Below are 17,613 nucleotides of genomic sequence, written 5' to 3'. Positions count from 1 at the left end.
CCATAGAGTTGTTACAAATTGAAGGGCTGATATAACATGAAATGAGGCACCTCTTCTGAATGTTGCTTTTGTTCTGTATTTAACAAATTAGTATGTTGACATTTGTCACCGATGGATTTCATTATTTGCTGAAAGGGTTTAGAAGGTTTGACAGCATGAATAGTTTGTCCTACAGACTTTTGAGAACTGATAAAGGCATCTTTGTTCTTTGTGCAAAAGCACAACAGATATCTTATTGACTGACGCATACAAAAAAAGAAGGCTTGTATAGCTGTTGCGCAGAATAAACTAAGAAAATAATTTTGAATCCGTTATGTATTCTTCTATGTTTTTCTCTCCTTTTTTTTTGCTAACAACATCTGTCTTGTTAATCAATGTAACAAGAAGCATTGGATCCTCATTCAGTAAAATGAAAGCATGCATTTTATATCAGTTTACATACTGTTTATAGATGACAAAAGTAAGAAAAACAGGTAATGGATGATAGTAGGACTAGTTAGTTAAATTTCTATTGCCTGAACCATTTTTAAGACTAGTGTGCAGAGTATTGTAGCATTTGTGTATGAAGAGGATAGTAGAAATAATTAATTTTAGCAGGCATATTGAAAATCAGAATAGACTTGACAGTGTTGGATTTGCACCTATTCTTTTAAGTTAAATGAAAGGTTTCAGCAAATGGATTTCCAGTTACCAGTTCTTAGAAGTAAGAATTGTAGGTGATACTGCATATGGGCAAAAATTAGATCACATGCAAATTGGATAATTATCTTAATCTCATTGTTTGCTCTCTCATTTGTAGTTGGCACAAGAAACAAGATTGTATTAGATATGAACTGAAAATTTAGAAGAATTGGATCTGTGCCTCTTTTATAATTTGAGAAGTTCTGATCTTTTTGTTTTAAAACTGAGCTTTACCTTTCTATTTTTTCTTAGAAACATCAGGGATTTGTAGCACTCTCTCCTCTAGTAATGTTTTGGACTTCCTGAATGATTCAGGGATATATCTGGAGTTTTCTCAGTCTGCAGGTGAAGTATTTGTGATAGGAATCCTTAAAAAACCCAAGAGAATACGTTAGGTTTGGTTTGGTTTGTGATGCTCTCTAACTGTAGTTTGTAGAGATTTAATAAGAACTGCTTTTGCATTCAGGCATATTTAATTTCTTTTACTGCTTTTAGAACAGTGATACCACAAGCTTTACATTGAGAAAAGAACCCTGAAAAACTTGAAGATCAAGAAATCTCTTTTCCTTTTTTCTTGGTTGGGCGCTTTTTTGTTGGTGGTTGTTTTGTTCTGGTATGTGTGAGGAAAAGCTTTCTTCTATATATTAAATGAAGAAAAACCTGAGCCATTTTTTATTTTATTTTGTCTTGTCCCTGTCACCTTTTGAGACCACTAATATATAGGCTGTTAACTTGAGTGAATTTTCACTGAATATGGAGAAGCAGACACATTTGCTCTTTCCGTCTATTTATCATAGTTGGTTATTTGCACTTTGGCTCTCAGCTGTGTTAATATCTGCCAGAAACTTTATGATATAGTAAAAAGAAATCCAGCTCTTCCAGTAATAGCAATGATAGGAAAGCTACAAATAATGAAATCCATCCCTGATCAAATAATATTATCCATCATTGACAAATGTAATCATTTAGACTGGAATGTTGTTGTGAGGAATGTTGTTAAGAGATTTTTTCATAATATTAATGATTTTAGCAAGAATACAAAGAATAATTTGAAAACGCTCTGAAATAAATGCTATGTGCATTCCTAATATAAAACAAGAGAGTCTATTTTTTTTAGTCTTTGGTATATGAGAAGGAAACCGAAAAAAAAATAAATTATTAATATAACACAAAAACATTTTGTATTTATAAAATGAGAGGTGTGACTACTTGTATCTGTATCTATTTCCATTACCTTCTTCTTGTTAAAATAATATGATCAATTAAAATAATTAATTGCAATGATCAGTGTCCATCTGTTGCTATTTTCTCTTCACTCTTTTATTTCAGCAAGTGCTTAAGGTTAATTTTGTGGTGGTAAATCTTACAAATCAGTTTTAAATGAGAGAGAATAAATATAAATGCATGGTTCTAACAGAAAGTTTCCACACTATTATGTGTTATTAACCATTTTCACATGGTTAAGAGTATAACTTAGTTTTTGGTATCTTTTCCTCCTTTGGCCATTTTCTAACAGTTGGAAGCATTCAGAGAAATGTGGTAAAACTTTCCTCTGAAACCTGGATTTTAGAAAATCCAGAATGTAAACCAAATACTGCATTTATATGTTTATATAAAGTTCTTACTGAAATTAGTGAGAACATGGTATTTCCTCTAGATCCTCAGACATGAACAAAATTTTCCCTTCAGCCTCTGAACCTCTTTTGTGATGCTATCTATGTCAGCAAAAGTAGAGATGTTTTATCATTGTTGTGATCTTTGCATCAGCTCTCATATGTCAAACAAAAGAAGATACTTCTATAAAAAACTCCATATCCTAAAATGCTATTCACAGAACAATCTGAACTGGAAATATTTTTATTTCTTTGACCTTGTTTTCTGTGCTCTTTAACTGACTCTAGATTGACTTCCAGTCTGTTTTTTAAGAAAAAAAGACAGCAGCTAATTGAGTTGTGTAGCTTGTAAGTTGTAGTTGTTTGGAGTTGTCTGCCATGAAACAATGCAATTTTGTACTATGTAATTTTACTGCTTCATAAGGGATCTGGAAGTTGCTGTCACTGATTCACAAATTAATTTCAATGTTAGCAGTGTCAGTACTTTTTGAGGAGAAATTTTCAAAGAGTGAAGGTTAAAAATTGAGTTCCATAAACTATACAGAGAGGGTTTTTTTAAGAGTGAAACAGGTGCTTGCATTTATTGAAGCCACTTGCACTTACTCCTAGATCAGTTAACTACATCAATTAAATATGAAAAATTCATTCTGTGATAGACAGCATGAAAAGCTTTAGTCCTCAATGTGTTTCTCTTTGAAAGCTAAGATTTTTTTTTCAGTATTGAAGTAATTTGTTACTAGGAGGTATTGTGTAATATTTTTTTTCTATGTAATTGATTTTTCTTTAAATCTTATTGATTTTTCAATTACTTTGGTTTTTGGGGGCATGAGATTTCAAACAAATGTGGATAAAACATCTTGATCGGAGCTGAGGTTTTGAATCTGTAATTCTTTCTTTTCCACCTGTAATTTTCTGTTTGCTTTTCTTTCTGTAAAACAGCAAGCAATCTGCTGTGTGTCACAAATCCTGTGAGTATGGAAGTTTCTAAATGAATAGGTATTGTTGGGTTTACATAAGAAATTAGGAGACAAAAACTGGATAGCTCAAAAAAAGGTTCATGCCCTGCAATTTTCTCTTTATGATACAGGATATGTAAGATGAAAAGAAGTGAGCTAGAGCTGCTGTTAGTCTTCCTGGGGGCATCAGAGGTCAACTGATGAATAACTCTCCAACTCCACAGTTCTTACTTGTGTTGAATGCTGGTTGATCTTGTAACCTCTAGTTCCTGATGATCTTATTATGAAGTTGGGTTAGATCACTAGCAATACTTGGATCCCAATTGGATTAAAATCTGCATGTAAAATACAATGTACTTTCTTTCCTTCTTGGTTTACATCCCAAGTCAGAGCATTTGAAGCAGGTAGGATTTATTACCATGATATGACTGCAGCAGGGTATCAGTCACAGAGAAGTTGTTTCATTAATTTTTGTAAAACCCCAATTAAAGTTTTTTTTTGTCTTACCACTGTCAATGTGTGTGCTCTGTGTGTTGGAAAGAGGATGAGACAGCATTGTTTAAAGAAAATAGTTGCATTATTACCAGGTTGTTCAATTTGTGGTGTGTTCCTGTTCTTGAGAGTTGAATCTATGGAAATTCTTGTAACCCTTCTGTGGGAAGTGATGGTTTCAGTCCACCATTTTAACATTGTGTATTTTGGTTGGATGATAGAGGATAGAGGAGCTGAGCCCAGTGGAAAGTTAGAACTTCAAAACAGAGCATGCTTGAGGAAAAATTAGAAAAAGAGTAAGGCACATTTTTGGCAAGACTGGTGCAAAAATTAAAACCTCCAAAATGTTTCCTGTCTGCTAGGTGTGCATTTTGTTGGGCAAGTAAATATGTTTTTTTAGCATGTACAGTTCTGCATTTTATACTTGAAGTCCCCCAAGAATCCCACTTTTAGGATTAACTGTCCTTTGGTATTCAAAGAAGAAGTTAATAGAAGCTATCCACCCATATATGGTTAGTTCACATTGATCTAATTTTAAAAGGAAAAATAAATTCTTCAGTAGTTTAGTTTGTTTGTTTACTTTTATTAATTTTTTATTGTTTAAAAAAAAAATCTAAAAATAATGGAGATTTTTTACTATTTTGACCTTTTACTCATGTAAAAGTTTCAGAGTAAGTTATGATTGAAAGTTTGAGGAAATTATGTAAATATATACATGATATAAGGGTATAGCATATCTTTTAATTTGTGAACATAAAGTTAGGAGAATTGAATTATGGGGAATGAGATGTGTTGATACAATTTTCCTTTGGGCTGATCTTGTATTAGCTGGGAGTGCATCAAATTATTTGTTTACTTTTTGAAGCACATCACACCTGTATCCTTTTTGTTCATGTCAGTATGATCAGTCCTTTTGCAGTAGCAAAGTAAGGTCTCCTAGAATATAAAAATTGTATTTGTCAACTCTTGTCAATATTTTCAGTGTGGTTTAGTTTATTTTTGTTCATCATAAAGTTCCAGAGCTATTTTGGTATCTGAAGGAAATTTTTAAAATTTCCTCTGTGAATAATGTCTGGACAAATCAAATAAATACTAGACTTCCAAAGACATTGGAAGATGGCGCATGTCACAGTTGTGATAAATACATCCTGTATTTTATGAAGGTTCTTACTTTAAAGCTGTTCAATTGTTGTAATATGGAATTGGAGATAATGAGAAGTATCAAGATTTGTTACAAACCCAGTTGTTTGTGTAGCAGTTTTCTGAGCTTGGGCTCATGTTATCTTCTTCCTTTCACTGTATGTTTTCTTCAGTTTTATGCCAAGTACCAGTTTTGCTGTTGAACAGTGAGAAGGTTTCACCCTTGTACGCATCCTGACTAATCTGGTTTGGTATGGTGAAATAAGTAAGACTGAAGTGATTGTCTGCCAGTTCATGGAGCAGCTGCTACTTAGGTGTTCACATCATTAATTAGGTGCTTGACTGAAATTTGAAATTTGGATATTGAATTGCTGTACTGAGCTAGCTGCTACCATCCTCCTTCCTGTACCAAAGTGTTGGTCTTCTTTCTGTATTGACTACCCTACTGTATTATATTGCATGATTTATGGAGTAAGAAGTTAGTTATCTGCTCTAGAATGCCTTCCAGCTGTAACTTCCAGTGATTTGTTGGTTTTCCACTATGATGGTAGGAAAGGAACCTTTATGAAATTTCTATTATTTCTGGAACAATGCTCAGGGTATTCTAATTACTACACCCTTGTCTCTACAACTGCTGCAGTTTCTGGTACACTATAAACCTAAAAGATTAAAAAGGCTGTTGGTAGTTCTTTCAGTACTGGATTATAACATACACCAGAATGCTGGAGATTATAGAGGCATGTAAGTGAATGTTGCATGTTCTTGTGTCTGCATTCCAATGGCACAAGTGTCCTCAAAGATAAATTAAGCTAACATTCAAAGTCTGATGTAGATAACCACAGACAATATGCTAATACCGTTCTTTGTGTCACTGGAATAATGTAAATTGAAGGCAACTGATAAGAGATTGCACAAACTATCTTGAAATGTCTATCTTAATTTTAATGTGTTCCTATGAAAATATTTTTAGAGAGATTTCCCCTGCTGCCTTCTACATGTTTAAGAAGGGATTTTCTAGAAGTATAATAATTGTCTAACCCATTTAATATCTGAGTATCTTCTTCTAAATAGGAAAAGATAAGCAATATGTGGAGTACTATCAAAATGAAAATTTTTTTTATTATATACCTTCCATCTGTAATAGTAATTTTGGGTGTGACTTTTATCTTCAGAAGTATAATATAAGCCAGCTGATAAGGTCTTGGCTCTGTTATTTCAGTAAATACAGAAGAAAATGTATCTGCAAATCCCTGTGTGTTAAGAGGGACGGACTTCTATTTTAAAAGGATTGGAACAAGTGTTAGAAATGAGCTTCGTGTTCCTAGCTTAAATGTGTACTTAAGTTCTTGCACATACATTTGGCGAGAATTTGTGCTATGTGTCTCATCTGATTATGTGTGATCAGCCAAAGATAGCACACTGCTGCAGCCTGTGTGCGAAGTGGCACCTGCATATGAGTCTGGAGAAAAAAGTTTTGCAAAATTGCTTTCACAGATCTGGCCTCTCAACTGGTCAGATTACTGTTCAGAGCTCTAGGACTCATCAGAAACCTTTTATTTGTTAAAGAGACCATTTATTAAGAAATCTACGTGGATGGATTTGGATGATTGGAACATTAGGCCACTTCAGCCTTTCATACCAAAAATTTCTTTCCCTTTGGAGCTCAGTTTTGCCTTCGTATGTGTTCATACCATAGTTACAAGTTTTGAGACTTCCCTTAGCAGCGGTTTAACAGGGAGAGGTAAATTGCTCCTTCTTTCTGTCAAACGATACAAAGATCTAAATTATGAGATTGTGATTCTGGTCAGAATAATAACCTTCTGCTTTAAAAGTGTAATCAAGTGTATACTTGCTGAAAATAAGTCATTAACTTATTTTTCTGTAAGAGCCATTTGGAACTCGTCCAGCTTCCTGGGAAGGTCTGGTGAGGTTTTCATTTTTTTGTTAACTGGGAGAGGTTTCCCATCTTCCTCACCACATCCAGCTAGCCTGTTCTGGCCTGCTTTAGAAACCTGGGCCAGACTTGAAGAGACATTAGCTAGAGGCATTTATAAGCTGTGCATACTTTGTGAGCTCTTGATGTAATTGCTGAGATGAATCACCTTTGTCCATCCCCAGTGTATGAATGGATTTCTTCCCTTCTTCATTCCAATGAAAACAATGGATATCAAGCCTTATAATTTGTTCCTAGTAATTCAGATGGATGGTAGGAGGACCAAATTCCTATTCTGGCAATAAAGTTTTTGGCTATTGCAATTTAATCATCATTCTGATTATCTTATTTTTCACATAGATACTTTCTTGAATTATTGAGTGGTTTAGGAACAACACTGATAGTAACGATGTGCAATGAATAACGTTGCACATCTTACATGATGTAAAAAAAAAATGTAGATTTGTTGGTATCAGTAGGGGCAGAGTAGAGTTTCTGGAATTCAGACATATTGCAAATAGAGAATCTATCTGTATTTTAAACTCATACATAGAATCAAACTTTTCCCCAAACTAAGAGGTGCCAAACATATTATAGAAACATGTTCGGTCTTTGATAAATTACGCTTCAGATAAATGGGAACTTTGCACTGCTCTGTAGTGATATTTTTTGCTATGTGAGGCTCTGAATTGGAAATACAGCTGCTTGTTAAGGGCAAACAAAATAAAAAGAATCAGTTAAGGTGTTCTCAGGAAAGGAAGTTGCTGGCTGTACTCAGACTAAATTCTGCTGCTGGACATAATCTTATTATTGGCCTTGGAGGAAGTTGTATTCTTTGGTCAAAATTTAACTCATATAAATTTTTCTCACTGAATTGATTGTAATCCTTCCATAAAGAGAAGACTGGCCAAATGTGGCATTTCTGTTATTTGACTGGAAAAAGCAAGAAACAAAATCTTTATTGTGTATTTACCTACAGTAGACTTAAAATGCAAACCATTCTGTGAGCCTGTTTATAAGGCTTGAAGTTACATTTCTTTTGCTTAAGCAAATGGCCAAAGTCCTGCCAGCAGTATGTCTGGAATGTTATTTACTTGGCCCATTTCCATGGTTTTTCTTTGTAGTGCCATACACATGCTACAGTTAGGGGTCATTTACTTACAACTGGCCAAAGTAGTACTCCTAGAGCTGTGGTTATTCTCATCAGTGGCTTTATAAAAAAGGTTCATCATGTTCTGCAGCTTCTGTGCTCACACGTTTTCCCTCCCTCCTTCCTTCCCTTCCTCCCTCCCTCCTTCCTCTTGCTTTTGGTGAAGATCTGGAGAGCTGCTGTTTTTTCTTGCTTTGTTCTCTGTGACTTGATTCCCCTATTAGTGCTTTAATTTTTTACATTGCTTCTTACAGTGCTGACCTATTGAAATGTATTGACTTGCTTTGCTGGATGACTATCATTTTTTATAAGATGATGGTTATTGAGTATGTTTTTTCCATTTAACTGTGTATCCTATTTTATGGTGTCAGTTCCAGACATTCAACTGGTTGCAAGAAAACTGTGTGTTTTAACATTTCCAACAGAAGGGTAGGATGGGTGGGGAAGCTCTTTGGAATGCTGATGAATAATATTTGACTCTTGGAAATGTTCTAAGGCCATGTGCTCCCCTCCCATCCTTGGAAGGCTAGACTTAGTTTTTAAAGACCTGTGGTCTTGAAGGTATTACCATTGTGCTTTGTTTCCTTTCTAACTTGCTGGATTTGAGGAAACAGTTGAAATGGATGCCAAGGGTTAGTGCAGGAATATATTGCAGATGGTGTTCTTGGTTTCTGCCCTCGCTATTCCAATCTGTGGCACTGTGCTTCATTAATCCCTTGCATGTTGGTCAGAGGGCTTAATTCTGCTACTTTCTTTCCTAGATGTACTAATATTAAAAAATATGTAACTTTTGAGATGTTAATGTCTGTAATTTCTATAAGCATAGCAGAAATTGCCTTACAGTGGAACATGAATTAGGAACTGCAGTAACTTGAATTCAGTCTTAAGTGTTTTCAATAGCAGAACAATAATTCACAACATTTTTTTCCCCCAATTTCTTCTTACAGTACTTAAGTCCAGAACAGAGTAGATATAGATTTGGTTGTCCTCCCCTGTTGTGAAAATCAGATATTTAGTGACCGAGTCTCCTTTTCACTTCTGTGCTTGTGGTGAAGCTCTGCATCTCCAAAAATGATCAGCTCTTACAATCAGATGATATCCTTCTAGCTTGTTTGAAGTTTTACGAAGTGCATGTGCTTTACTATACATGACTCCTGTTGCTTTTGCATAGTGATTTGTTTTCTTTATAAAATGCTTCCTATAAAATTTCCAGCTTTGATCATTTAACTGATAAATACTTGCTGGCTATATTCACATCTGCTCATCTTTTATTATCCTGGCTTATATAAATGCTTCTATTGAAAGAAATCAATGTTATAATTTGAAAAATAAAAAACTCTGGTTTAAGTTTCTTCTTACAGCTAATAGTTGCTTGATGGTTGAATACAAAACAACTGCTTGGCAGAATTTTAGTTTGATTCTCAGCCAACCAACAATTAAAGTATAACCTAGTTCCTGAAAATGCCTGAGCTATAAACTATCAGTCATGACCTAGCATGCATGCAGTAATAAGAGGCTGACAAGGCTAATAAAGCCTATATATTGTTATGACCAGGCAATGCATGTTATAATGAGTCAATAATGTATTTTGTCATTCATTCCTATTATGCAGCCCACACATCATCTTCCTGTCACAGAGTGTATTACCGGGAGGGGGCCATCTCTGTGGAACACGCCTGTGCCATGAAATTGCTCATGCTTGGTTTGGACTGGCTATTGGTGCTTGTGATTGGACTGAAGAATGGTTAAGTGAAGGGTTTGCCACTTTTTTAGAAGATATATTTTGGGCTAAGGCACAACAGGTAAGGTGATGATGCATCACTTCTCGGTAGAATTATGTGGAAATCTAGATTCTATACTCTGCGGTGAATTAGACATAAAATAAACCTCCTGTGTTATGAAAATAAGTCTTTTAAAGTAATGTTGGAATTTGCATGCTCACTTGATTTAAAAAAAAAAAAAAACCCAACATGAAAAATCCTTCCTGATCCACAATGAACACTAATCTTTGCAGAGGTAGAGGTCAGTGCCAATGAGAATGGAAACATCTGTTTGTCAGTGATTGCGGGAGAGCTGAGCACGCACACGACCAATGTGATCAAGCAATGCCCATTTATTACAACTAATTCAGCCCTTTTATAATTTTCTCCCGCACACGTGGGTAACGTGCAATACAAGTCCTCAAGATTGGACAGTTAACTTAGCCCGCGCTTTAAACCTTCTTATGATTGGATAAAAAGTGCCACATCAGCCGTGCCAGGCTTCCTGCCTTGTGGAACTTCCTCTTCTGTCCCAACCCCTGCTGGGGGTTGTTTGTCTCGTCGAGTTTCTCCCCCCTCATTCAGGGTCACATCCTTATCGCAGTCTTGCTCGGCTGAGGCTCTTATCAGTCTTGTTCTCATACAGGATTGCTCACATGGCCATTCTCTCACAGAAAGCCCTCTAGAATCCCAACAAGTGATTACCTTCCCACAAATGTACTACTTAATAATTAAAACTCTGCTATCAAACAGTTGCTCTGCATTCTTACCACTTGTATTGTGTTCCTGAAATTGGAACAATCAGCAGAGTCTTACTGAATACTGTAAGATTTCAGGTACCTAATGAAAATGGTCTGGGTTTGTCCAGTGGATAGCCAAGAAAGTATACCTCAAAACAAAGTGGAAGCTGATGAAATATGGCACCAGCACTTGAGGTTTTTTTTGTCTTACACTGCTCAGTAAGAGCTACCCTCATGTCAGAGGCTTACAAATCATCGTCTGCCTTAAAGTGAAAAGTTCATAAATTGCATGTCAGCAAGTAAAGGGTTTTCTGATCCAATTCTTATTTTTGTTGTACCTCTGCTACTTCAAGCACTTTGTGTGTTATCCATTTCTTACTGTGCTTGTGCAGAGCTCCATCTGTGGATGAGCAGGTGGGATTGGGAATTGACATCATACACTCTTCCAAGACTTCTTTTTATTAAGTATCAGGCATATTTAGAGTAACGAACAAAATAGAATTCTTTGCCACTTACCATGTTTCTGGAACAAGAAAGAGAAGAAGGCTGCACACACTCCTCTTTTCCCTTCTGGTCCTAAAACTCATTTCTGCCCTTACATTGACCATCACTCCTCTGCTGTGAGCTGTTCGCATTAATTCTATGCTTTTGTGAGACACTTGAAAACTTTTCCTACAATTGTAGGATTATGAGTATATTCCATACTGCCTGACAGTAATTCCAGTGGCAACTGAAATATGGGTGTAATGGAGGATAACGTTAGCTGCTTTTGCTTTCTCCCATCTCCCATCTTTTCTTATAATAGAGAAGCATAAATTAGTTATTTTTAAAGATAACAACCTGACATTTCTTTAATGAGCATGCATCTTTCTTAGTATTATGTAAATGGGGAAAAATACAACACCGAGCTTTCACAAGCATTGCAGAAGTTGTAGGAAAGAGAAGTGAAGTCAGGTCACAAAACAGCTCTTTGCTTTCAAGCTGGGAAGAGTAAAAATGCAACCAATATCGATATGCCAGGTATCTGTCCTGTGCATTCAGTTCACATTGCCAGCCACTGAAGGGAAAACAGCATGACCATCTCTCTCTTCAGGTAGAAATATTTAACCAACTATTCATTTGATGTGTCCAGTGACGTTTCTGTTTTCCTTAGTACTGCTATTAACTCTCATAGCACCAACTGTTATTTTGGTTTTTTTGTTCTTTTGAAATCATGGATATTGGTACTGTTTCCTGCATCTTCTGCAGGTTAAAGGGAAATAAACCAAGTTTCTCTTTCTGATAATTCTTACTGTCTGTTGGGAAAGAGCAAAGAGTCATCTGTGTTTTTTGTATACTAAGCAGCTGTCACATGATGAAGTAAAAGCGCAGCAGGAATTGAAAGCTTTACTTCGCTGGCGTCGACTCAGAGACGAGGTGCAGAACTCTGAAGAAGAGCTGCAAATTTTAAGGTAACAATATGATAGTGTGATCTTTGGTTTTGCATGTTCTCTCTCTCCTGTTTTCTGCCATTTTCTTCCTTCAAAGGATATACATCCAAATCATTTAATTAAATCAACAGCATTTCCTTATTTCCTTCTGAAGAAAAAAGAAAAGAAAAATTAAATTTACTAGGTTATTCATCTTCTGTATAATGCAATTGCTCTTCTCTTTGTTATAGGAAGCATTCAAGAACCATGGGATTTAGTTTGATACAAAATGTCTCTAAGCAGTTTAGAAGAGCCTCTATTCAGGGAAAAAAAAGGTCCATTTCCTGAACAAAGTTCACTGTTTGAAGCCGTAACAGATTGATTTTCCATGTCTGAAGACAAGCACATACAGGAGTATGGTATCTAACTACCAATCTGAATGAAGCTTTAAAAAACACAAGGGAAAAAGCACAATAAACTATATTAATCTACTTTCTCTTTAGAAATTACTAACAGTGCTATTTAAACAAGATTTCAGTCTTTAGGTATCAAATGCTAGGCTCAAGGCTTCTTATACATAGCTGAAGACATTAGGTCAAAAAAAGATTCTTGCTTTGCTAATGATTAATAATTTGAGCTATTCTGATTGGTGTCTTGGGAATTTGCCATAGCCTTTTACCTTGAGTGGCTGCCTAACATCTCCAATGCTTGTCTCCCCACAGTTTTTGACCAAGAAAAACAAGTTTATTAATCCTAGCTCAAATTAGCCTTGCATTGACCAAATCGCAGAAGTACAGGGACAGATTTCAAGTGATTATGTAGACCATACTCCTACCCTAAAACACAGGCAGTATACACAGACCATTTTAAGCAAGTTTTTACTAACACGTTCTTAGAAACCTCCAATTAAAAAGGTTCCATGGTACCTAGATAAGCTGTTTTAGTTAAAATGCTTCCTGAGGCACAGTTGAAATATCACTTATTTCAAACAATATAGATACTTCATTTGTTTCACCAAGTGGAAGTAAAGAACAAATTGATCCTCATCTTCTATATAATAATCTTTTAAATGTTTTTGGAAGACTGTTGCTATCCATTCATTTTGACGTCTTCCTTTTTTTTTTGTGCTTTCCCAGTAGGATCTAAAAGTTTTTTATATTTGGGCACTAGATACTGGTCACCAACACAGGAATTCCTCTCTGTGGCCTCGTGTAATCTGAAAAGAATGTCACCAACTGCATAACTGTAGTCTTTCATTGATCTGTTTTACTTTATTGATGAATTTTCTATCCTACATGTGAGCAGAGCCAGTGAAGTTATACATTTGCAAGCATGCAATCTGATGACAGATATAAATACAAAAGCAAGCCTTATCGCTAGCTGTCATACAGATGCTGCCAACACAATACTGATAGGTGCTGGGGTTTTGTTTGTTTTAAAATACACTATTTTTAGGAACATTAGTTCTTGTCATATGAGGCTTATCTGGATGTATGTTTTCCATTTTAAACACTATGAAATAACATTTGTCATCTTTTGTGTTAATTATGTAGTTGTTACTTTTAATAAAATGTGTATTTTTTATTTTTTGTAGTTTGAAACTCGGGAATGATTGATATATCTTGTAATTGGAACTTAATCTTTCTGTTGACTTCCACAGTTAGTAGACATAAATCTCTGTAATAAGCATGCTTTTGCATAGTGGTATTCTCAATGCTAATGCAAAAGAATGACAAATCATTTCTCATTTGAAAAATATGCTTCTAGTATACACTTCAGGAGAGGAACATGATGCCTGCTTGGGATTCTGGCAAACTCTTCTTCTGATGTCTCTAGTTTCCTGTGGTTGCATTTAAGGATTTTCCACTAGTTTCAGTCAGATATAAATATTCTCTACTATTTTCGTGTCATGGACTTGAATAGGTTCTCTCTTTGCATGTTTACTTTCTTTTTACTTTTCTTCTTCCTTCTGAAAGCATGTCCATGTGCTTTCTAGACTTGGTATGTAAGAGAGAAAATGTCAGTCTTGGCATTGCACTGGGTTTTGAGTCTGTACTGAGGCTTGTGCTGGTTCAAGCTTGTCTTTTTATAGAAGGATATTAGAAGTAAATGATAACTGCTTGTTATTTCTTGCCAGTTATGTCAGGAAGAAAAAAATCAGCCAACCACTCTTCCCAATCATAAGCTTATTCTTCAATTACCTTTTTGTTCCCTGCTGGGCAATCATATGATTTTCTGTGCTTTCTCCTGACAGCAGGAAAACCCTGCCCAAAACTTGTCAGCTGATCCTGTTAAGTTTTGATCCATCAGATGAATACCTGTTCAGACTAGGTGAAAGCCACTCAGCAAGCTGATCAAACTGATCATCAGTATGATGTTTCTTCATATTATGGATATTTGATATTATGTTATGGTAGCATCTCATAAACTACCTGCAGAAAGAAAAAGTCAGGTATGAAAGAAATAGGTAAATGTCTTTTCGGAAGGCAGCAGTTCTAAAAGACAGTACCAGCAAATCTTAGTATTGAAGAAGGAGTTTGAGGCACTGTAATGCTTATGCAAGCTAAGATTTCAGATGGAATCCTGTGTATTTTCTCAGAGAGTTTGAAGCAAACCTGCATAGATAAAAGCACCTGTGAGATATGTCCTGGCACTCATTCTGCCAGCAAGCATCAGCACCAGCACTATCATGCAGTCTCTCATGTTACAAAAGCAAAGAACACTAGAGAAGTCCATTTCTTTCTGTGGAATAAAGCTGGTGCTGAGGTTGTTTCATGTCCTGGCGCTTATGACTGAACTCCAGCTTGTGATTCTTCATTAAGACAAATCAGTGTTGATATTTAACTCCAAATTTGTCTCTTGAGTTCCACTTGAGTCAAGTCCATTTCCATCTTAAAGCAATGCTTTCTGACTGCTCTGTAGGTTTTTAGAGTTTTATTCTATCACACTGATAGGAAATGTGCCTTTCTGATGGTCTCTGCATAGGTTTTCATGATTTCTTAAGCACATAAGAGCATTTAATTACCAAGGACTTCCTGGTGAATTGTCCTTTTATTTTGTAAAGTGTACTCTCCACCCAGAAAAAAAAAAAGGCAGTATCTTTTGCTTCCTTCAGAAATTTGCCAGTATCTGAAATGTGCCAGGTAGCAGTTTGAACACCTTGAATCAGTTTGCATTTAGCATTATGCCTAGCTTCATCTACTAGGTTAAATGCCAGGTTTTGTAGGTCAGCGTAACAAACTTTCAGTCTCTGTACCTTCAATGTGTTGTAAATATATTAAGCATTGCTTTAAAGTAACGTGCTTAAGTACTGACAGCAGAGGACAGGGTAACTTTCTGGATATTTACACTCTTTTGCAGACATTATGAGGGGTATATATACATCCTTTGCAGAAGGAATTTCCTCAGTACCATCATCCAGATGTGATATTGCTTTCTGGTCACCTACTAGGATCTACAAAGGCACAAAGTTGGAGGAGGAAGGAAGGATGTATGGTTGCCTAATTTAGAATAATTGTGATTATGGGAGGTATGTCAGTTTAGTGTGGATCCTGTAGCCTGCTCAAACTCCATTTTACAAAGTCTATAAACTGGGCTATTTATTATGAGATAAATTAAGCAATTTTGGCTTTTTATATATGCAGAAAACAATGAAAAGTTGCATTTGGAGTGGCAGCAGGCCTTACTTCCAGGAGACTGATCCAGAATGGAAATAGGTGGACCTCTGCTTTCCTACAGTGGGTCTGCAATGATTACATTGTCTTGAAGAACTGGTGTTACATAGGATAAGATATCAGTTATTGATCTCCTTTCAATGCTGAAGGAAGATCTTTCTTGAAAGAAAATATGAACCATAGCACAGTAAAGGACTGTGTTGGGAACAGTGTAAAATCAAATCTGCATTTGTTTTTCTATTTTATCTCAAAAAGTTATATTTTATGAAGATTTTACTGTGTGAAGTGGATTTCACATGCACAAGTCCTAAATATAGCACACGAAGTGTGGGAAAAAACCAGCTTAGCACTCTGGACAAAATTCTGATAAACCAATGCATAGATACAAAAGAGGAAGAAATGTTTTCTTCAAAGCAAACATAGATGGGAAGGTAATTTGATCACAGGTATTGGCTCATGAGAAGCATAACAGTGATGTGGTTTGAAGAATACTGTGCTGATGTGGCCTATGTTGCCCCTGTTCTGTAGAAGTGGAGAGAAAGATGTTTGGTTACCAAGACTGGCTGTTTCAAAATCCATGCCTAGAATTGGAGAGGTTGTTTCACAGGGTTAGGCTTCTAAAACAGACATCTTTTCTCAGGCCACTGTTAGTTGAGATGTTTTCTGGATGGAAGAAAAAAAGCTAGAGGGCTCTTCTATACTATGCCTGTGGAGGCAATGCATACAGGTGAAGAAAAAATGTTAGTATAGCTTCTCTTTAGTTTTTACTTTGTGCTCACAAGAGCCTAGAAGAGTCCTCCATACTTTACTGATGTAGATTTGTGGCATACCAGATGCTGTATTTTAAAATCAGGCAATGAAGAAGTAGGTTTGTTACAGACATTGTTGTCTGTAGACCCCAAACCTGTGTGTGTGTGTAAGACTTCCTGATTTAAAACTTTGACTATTTTTCTTTCAAACCCAAACAGCAAAATGAAAAACAGAACGTTATTTATTCTGCATTGTATTGCATGCAAATGAAAGAGGTTATTCTTGCAAGTGTATAGTCATGTAAGCTCTTAAGCAAATATTCAGGTATAAGAGAAATCTCTAGTTGAACATAATTATTTCAATATTCTTCCTTTACCAAGAGAAGGTCGTCTTTTGTTTGTTTCTCTTTGTTCATAATGTGTCTTCACCTTAGAATGGCATGCAACCTATGTCATGCTGGCAGTGGTAAAAGTACACCAAGTTAGTGATGCCTTTCAGTTGCACCCCAGCTGTCTGGTCAGCTATGTACAAAATTGCATTACAAGGATGAAATTAGTTTCTCTGTCCAAGCCAAGTTAATTACTTAGGGTAAAGAAAAAGATTGAGCTAGTCACAGGTGTCTAACATTACTATGCCATTCATTATGCTTTCAACTATGAGAATGTGTAATGTATGAGTTCTTATCCAAGACTTAATTAGTGTGTTAATATTTTAGGCCCAAAAAGGAGAGCACAGGAGAATCGAGTGAGTCTGGAGCATCTGTTGTCAGACATGGTCTTAAAGCAGAAAAAATCTTCATGCAGGTTCACTATTTGAAGGTGAGCATTGTCAGCTGATTTTTTTTGAAATTGCTGTATTGATATGATAAAGAATTCTTTATGCTAAACACCAGCAAATTCATATCATCCTATTTGTTTCTGGCTTAATTCCCGGCAGGGTTATTTCCTTTTGCGATCTCTGGCAAGGACAACAGGAGAGGCTTCATACCTTGCATCTTTACGAAAATTTGTCCATAAGTTCCATGGGCAGCTTGTCCTTTCTCAGGTACTGTGCTTGAGATTTTTCCTTATTTTCTGAAAAAACAAATGATCTAAACTTTCTGTTTGACTATGTAAATCACCACTTCTGCTTGTGGTAAAGAGAGGCAATTGTAACCTGGCAATGTTGGTGAAATTCCTACCTGCTAGAGGGCAGAACATTTTTTTATCAGGGTGATACATAAATAAGACACCCTGCTAGTATCTGATAATGTAAACAATGGGGTGTGTGGTTTTTTTTTAAAAAAACAACTTGATGCTCCGAGAAGTCAATATTC

At 35.9% G+C, this 17,613-nt stretch overlaps 1 protein-coding gene across 9 annotated transcripts in view; it reads left to right on the top strand.

The window, feature by feature from the left end:
- The window catches only part of AOPEP (aminopeptidase O (putative)), a 198,357-nt gene that overhangs the window by 71,223 nt on the left and 109,521 nt on the right, over positions 1–17,613 (top strand). For 7 of the 9 annotated variants that reach the window (XR_012635630.1, XR_012635631.1, XR_012635632.1 and 4 more), the window contains exons 7-10: positions 9,578–9,767; positions 11,807–11,916; positions 17,014–17,116; positions 17,235–17,342. Coding sequence is in view for 6 of the 9 variants with exons in the window: in XM_074932974.1 (XP_074789075.1) it covers positions 9,578–9,767; positions 11,807–11,916; positions 17,014–17,116; positions 17,235–17,342 (511 nt within the window). In the remaining 3 variants the exon portion in view is untranslated. The remainder of the gene's footprint in view (positions 1–9,577; positions 9,768–11,806; positions 11,917–17,013; positions 17,117–17,234; positions 17,343–17,613) is intronic. The other 2 variants (XM_074932976.1, XM_074932972.1) reach the window with 1 other exon arrangement.

This window comes from Athene noctua, chromosome Z (genome assembly GCF_965140245.1).
Source record: "Athene noctua chromosome Z, bAthNoc1.hap1.1, whole genome shotgun sequence".
NCBI classification, from domain to species: domain Eukaryota; kingdom Metazoa; phylum Chordata; class Aves; order Strigiformes; family Strigidae; genus Athene; species Athene noctua.
The sequence above is the reverse complement of the archived record's forward strand: the minus strand, read 5'-3'. Positions and strand labels throughout refer to the sequence as shown.